This window comes from Rhagoletis pomonella, unplaced genomic scaffold (assembly GCF_013731165.1).
Source record: "Rhagoletis pomonella isolate Grant_MI unplaced genomic scaffold, Rhpom_1.0 Rhpom_scaffold_00014, whole genome shotgun sequence".
NCBI classification, from domain to species: domain Eukaryota; kingdom Metazoa; phylum Arthropoda; class Insecta; order Diptera; family Tephritidae; genus Rhagoletis; species Rhagoletis pomonella.
The window spans coordinates 16,163,319-16,169,318 of record NW_023458568.1 but is presented as its reverse complement, the minus strand read 5'-3'; the positions used below and the strand labels follow the sequence as shown (position 1 = coordinate 16,169,318).

Sequence of the window (6,000 nt, the reverse complement as noted above, 5' to 3'; positions counted from 1 at the left end):
TAAGTTTTAAAATAGCTAGCAAATAATTAAATATATTTTTTTTTTTTATAAATGAGTTTGATTTAATATTTCACTTTATACGTAGCGAAGCACGTACCTGGCCGCTAGTATTACATAGTTACATCCCGAGCTAATAAAAGGAAAGTAAGAAGGTAAAAAAAAATTGTAATCTCGTGTACTAAAGTTGAATAATAAATAAACTAAACTAAACTAAATGAAAAAAAATAATTAGATCAAATTAAGCATATACAACTTTTTCATACCAAGTATGAATAAATTCTCCAAAGGGCTAAAAAAAAGGGCTAGGGGCAATTTTAAATTTATGTGGCCAAAAACAGTATGTGGTAGCTAAATCTAGCTACCAAAGGGCTAAAACGGCAACACTGCTGGCGGCAGAGATTTGACCATTTTGCTTTCTGAATTATTTATATTTGCTTTCTGAATTATATTGTTCTTCTCATTGAAGGGGGTAGATATGTAATGGATATGTACATATGTACATTAGACTGCATCACCAAAAAAAGTTGCGGTTTTTCCGCCAGGATTACAAAATCTATTATATTTTAAGACGTCCACCAAAATATTTCGCAAAAATATTAAGATTTAAGTGAGCTGGACCGATTTGAAAATACCTCCAAAAATGGAGTTTTTTATGAATAAAAATAGTTGCTTAAAGAAGTTTTTGAAAAAAGTCCCCTCAGATGACAAAACAGATTAAACTTAAAAAATCGGCATACAAATATTTAAAAATCTTTTCAACGGAATCGTAAGAATGAGATTTTTGATGCTGTTTTTTTACTTTTTTTTTTGATTTACGAAAAACTTGAATAACTGGGCCAAAACTATTCTGATTTAGACTTATGGGATCTCAGTAGAAAAGTATTTTCATACTGTTTTTATTTCTGTGCGAAAAAAAGTCATTCGGTTCCCATTTTTTTTTTTTCAAACACCAACACATCTTAATTCAACTTCGAATGACGTTCGCTCATCCTACCTTTCTCTTGCATCCTTTGAATGAGTTTATTAGCAAACAAATAGAAAGGGTGAGAAAATACCTTTCCAATGACACCTTTTAAGTCTAAATCGGAAGACTTAAGGTTCAGTTATTCAAGTTTTTCTTATACCAATCTTTGAAAAAAGTAAGAAAACAGCATCAAAAATCTCATCATTACGATTCCGCTCAAATTTTTTTTTAATTTTTTTAAATATTTTGTATGTAAATTTTTTAAGCTTGAACCGTTTTGTCATTTGAGGGAGTTAAAAAAAATCTTTAAGAAACAATTTTTATTCATAAAAAACTCCATTTTTGGAGGTATTTTCAAATCGTTCCAGCTTACTTAAATCTTAATATTTTTCCGAAATATTTTGGTGGACGTCTTAAAATATAATAGATTTTATAATTCCAATGGAAAAATAGTACTGATTTTTTTTTGTATGGGGAGTGATGCAGTCTAATGTACATACATATATGTGTACATTGGGGTGACCCTTAACCATATGGCACAATTTTAAATTTAATTTTTGTTAGGTCGCTCCCCCAGATTGGTGAATATTCATGAAAAAATGTGTTATCCAAAATTTTAGGTCAATCGGATAAAGTTAAAGCGTGCCGGCCGCCCCCCAAAAATTTAATATAAGTGCTCTTTTGCTTAACGTCTTAATTTAGTTTTTCATATTTTTAAAGGTATTTATTGAGAAATAAAATAATGTGAGCAAAGATTATACTCTTTCAGCCTGTTTGATTGGATAGGCTTGGCAGCCACCTTTTTGAGCAATTAAAATTTGTCCAATGTTTTCTTTTAAGTGAAACTGTGGCTGCCATTGTTTGAATCATACAAGAAAAATGCAAACTATCTTTAAATTGGATTTCAAAGTTAAAGCCTTACAGCTATCCCTAATTAGCGCGTGGATATTTGAAATAATAAAAAAGTAACCGAATTGCGCTTTTTTGTTTTTGGTTATTAGTTTTAAAGGTGCAGTACGCAAAAACTATATTTAAAAATAATTGTATATCGAAATGAATTTGCCTTATCGTTAGAGAAACAAATCAGCTGGGCCAAATTGGTATTTTACACCGACTTCCAAAAAAGGAAGAGGTTATCGGTTCGTCGGAATATTTTTTTTTTAATGTATGTTACCGCATAACTTTGGACCACGTCAACCGATTTCGATAATTCTCTTTGCATCGGAAAGATAGTGTCTCAGAGGTAGTCCCATACTAATCTGGTTAAGATCCGATCATTGGATCATGAAATATATATAGATATATATATATATTTTTTAGGCCGGTTTTTTTTTGCTAAAAATTACTTGTTATTGTATCCATATATATATTATCTATATATATGTATATATGAGGCGTTCCATACCACAACGGGCGGGGTTAACACTTCATTTGTTTGATTTGTTTAAAATTTTTAGGGTTGATGTATAAACATAAATAATAAATAAATATGAAATTTGAGCTTGATTAATACATTTATAAAAACTTTGCAGCACAAAAACAAAAACCAATCGATTTAATAATTTTCCATTCACTTTTTAAGTAAACGCTATTATTGATACCGACGGATGCACTGCGTTGCCTCTTGTGAACTGTATTGCCAACATAATCAGCTGTGCTTATATGTGTGAAGGATTTTTGTTAACGTTGGTGAAATTTATTGCAAATATTAAATGGATTCTGTGGCTTTTTTTATTGATTTCGATGAAAACACCAAGGAAAGTCAGGGATAATGTTGTGAATGTATTCGAGTTGCCGGATGAGGTGTGAGTAAATTTATTGAAGTCTTTATTTCATTTTAACTTGTGAGTTCCTTATACAGATTTGTAAAACAGTTCCGGCTTAACAAGTTAGCATTCAAGTACGTTTTGGAAATATTAATGCAGAAATTGCCTCCAGTTCGAAGATCATGTTCCATAACACCAGAGCTTAAATTAGAAGTCTGTTTAAGGTTTTTAGCTGAAGGGGGCTATCAGAATGGTACTGGCCAAGATTTTAATATTGGCATGGCACAATGCACAGTCTCTGTAGTACTCTCTGATGTACTAAACATCTTAGAAGCAACTTTATCTCCCAGATGGATTACTTTAGCAATGACGGACAATGAAAAACTTGAAGCGAAAAGATATTTTTTCGAAAAAACTAGAATTCCTTGTCATGTATGTAGACGGTACTCACATTAAAATTCTTAAACCAGCTGCAGGCAATGCACACCTTTATTATAATCGGAAAGGATATTACAGTGTTAATGCAATGATAGTAATAACTAAATGAGTTTGAACTTCTTCAATTTATTATTTATTTATATTCTTTTATTTTGCATTTTCAGATATGTGACCATAAGCAAAGAATAAGGTATGTGAACAGTAGGTATGCAGGTGCAAGTCACGATTCTTTTATTTGGGAAAATAGTGATGCTTCCACCTACTTCCAAGCGCAGTATGAAAATGGAGACAGAAGCACAAGACTGCTAGGTACAAAAAAATAACGAATAATCAAAGTGCGTATTTTAACTGTAATGATCTTCCATAGGTGACTCTGGATATCCACTGTTACCCTGGCATATAACACCCTTTCGAAGTGCAGGCGTTGATAGTCCAGAAAGCAGATTTAATAAAAGCCATAGTAAAGGCCGTAATATTGTTGAACGGACCATAGGCGTTTGGAAGAACTGGTGCCGATTAGAGATGGGCGCGGGACCAAATATTTAATCCCGATCCCGCCCATCCCGAAATTCAATTTTTAAGTCCCGAACCCGCCCATCCCGGTGGTTTTCAGAATTGTACCGCGGGTCCCGTGGGTCCCGATATCTATCTCTAAAGCAGGCTGCAAACGGACAACTCATTGAAACGATCGGTTGAGATTTCAACGTGTGACAAAAATGTTCATGTCTTTCAAATTAATTTTTAATAATAAAAATAATAATGAAAGATCTGGCATCTTCCGATTATTTTGTTTTGCTTTGCTGTTCGTTTTCCTCTCAATAAAACATTAGAAGAGCATATTTCAAACATCGTTTTTAAGGAAGATTTTGTGAATTTGCGGGGGTTGCGGTTTTATCGGGAGTGTCGGGAAAGGATTTTGGTCCCGTCCCGCCCGCCATATTTTTACAGATCTTCCCGATACCGCCCATCCCGGCCAATTTTAAATGAGTACCGTGGGTCCCGCGGGTCCCGCTATCCCGCGCCCGTCTCGAGTGCCGATGTCTCCTTTCTGCTCGCCAACTACATTATGCTCCTGAGAAAGTGGTTCAAATTGTAAACGTTGCGGCAGCACTTCACAACATTCGGATACATTATAATATTTCCGACGAATACCAAGAGGAAGTCTACGAACCCGATGAATATGTAGGCGAACCTGTACAACCTCAACGATATACAAATGAATCAACTAAAATTCGCAATGAGATGTTACGTAGCTTTTTGTAAAATAAAACTATTTATTATCACAAAATTCATTTTCATACATATTTCTTAATATTTAAGTAAAAAGCCTTCCTGGCAAAGTGTTGCACAAAGTTGTCTACACACTAAGGATGTAGATAAAAAATAAAATCATATCACTTCATTGATTTACATACACAGTATTTTCAAAAAACAGAAAAAAACTTAAATAATAAAGCCCTCCTGTTCAGAAAGTATTCAGGCACTACAGTTATAAAAAAAAAATCCAATATAAAATATAAACAAATCTCATAAAAAAATTGTCAGGGGCCACTTATTTTAAGAATTAAGGTGTCTGTTGACGTTATTTAACTCAATATTTAAAAGTTCCCTTTTTAATCTTAATTTTTCTATAGCAGCCTTTTCCATCACAGCGCCTAGCCTCTCTACTGATCTATTCAGTCTTTTTAAATGGTCCCTCATGTGTTGAAAATATTCCTGTTGGTTCTCAACAGCCTCAGACACTTTTTCGTACAGTCTTTCTTGAACCCCTATTTGCTTCTCTAATAAATCGAATTGCTCGGGTCTCCTTTTTCTTCTTTGGTTAGAAATATTTTGATCATTCTCAATATTTACGTCTTCGTGAGCTTCAATACCATCGTAATCTCTCCGAGTAGGTGGAGAAGTGTCCTCAGATATTCTCTCCTGCGGTACATCTCTCGTAGCAGAAGCTCTCATCTGTGGAACATTTCATGTAGATGGAACTGCGTCATCATAATTTCTCCCCTGTGGCACTCCAAACTGTTTGGAGTTTCTAATACCACCAACGCAATCATTAAGACACAGAAGGGTAGCAACTTCTTCCATAGATGTTAAGGGAATTTCCCTATTTTCTCCTCCACCAGTAGCATGTAGCTCTCTTTTGTTATGCGCGAGCTTCTTCTTTATCGCCGATTTATAGTCCGACCAAACCTGTGGTTCAAACTTAGTGAATAATATATTTTAGCTTTTCAACATTTCGCAAACCTTTTTCCATTCGGCAATGGTTTTTGATGGCGGTCCAATCGAATTCAACTCCTCTCGCACACTTTCCAAAAATCTTTCTACCAAATCAGGTGCATTTTTAGTAAAATTTTTTGCTATTTATGTCCGGATGCTCCTTCATTTTGGAAACTAAACATTTAAATTGCTGCCTGGTCGTTGTACGCTTCCTAAAACACATAAGTTTGTGTTTTTTTACAATATTACAATATTAAAGGGACAAATAATTGTGATTTTTCTTACATTTTATTGCTATCCATCTCATCGTTTTTAGTATCCGGAGCACAATGGCGCGTGAATGACAGATAGAGGAATTTGTACGAATCACGGATCGGATGCGTTTTCAATGATGCCACTTTTTTATTTCATTCGCAAACTGCATTAACCTCTTTTGACTCATCCGCAAACTGCATTATCGAGCGTTTTCGATAATACCAAACTCTGTCAAAAGTGAGTAAAACTCCCTCTGCAACCATCTGTCGGATACCATAATATGCATGAATATAAATTCAACACTCTATGTCTTAATACTGGGGGATTGTGTGCCAGCTAGGGATGCGTATCGCCAATGAA

The 6,000-nt window shown here is 34.3% G+C and overlaps 2 protein-coding genes and 1 long non-coding RNA gene across 3 annotated transcripts in view; 1 reads left to right on the top strand and 2 right to left on the bottom strand.

The window, feature by feature from the left end:
* Positions 1-6,000, bottom strand: part of LOC118749276 (protein furry-like) — a 1,083,341-nt gene that overhangs the window by 699,212 nt on the left and 378,129 nt on the right. The window lies entirely within an intron of this gene.
* Positions 3,172-3,832, top strand: LOC118749281 (putative nuclease HARBI1). Its single transcript, XM_036484082.1, has 3 exons — positions 3,172-3,262; positions 3,333-3,477; positions 3,536-3,832. The coding sequence occupies exons 1-3, from the start codon at positions 3,257-3,259 to the stop codon at positions 3,712-3,714; spliced, it is 330 nt and encodes a 109-aa protein (XP_036339975.1). The 5' UTR covers positions 3,172-3,256; the 3' UTR covers positions 3,715-3,832.
* Positions 4,821-5,469, bottom strand: LOC118749285. The gene is made up of 2 exons (XR_004994193.1): positions 5,413-5,469; positions 4,821-5,358 (listed from the first exon to the last, which is right to left on the bottom strand). It is a non-coding gene; the product is annotated as an uncharacterized LOC118749285 (long non-coding RNA).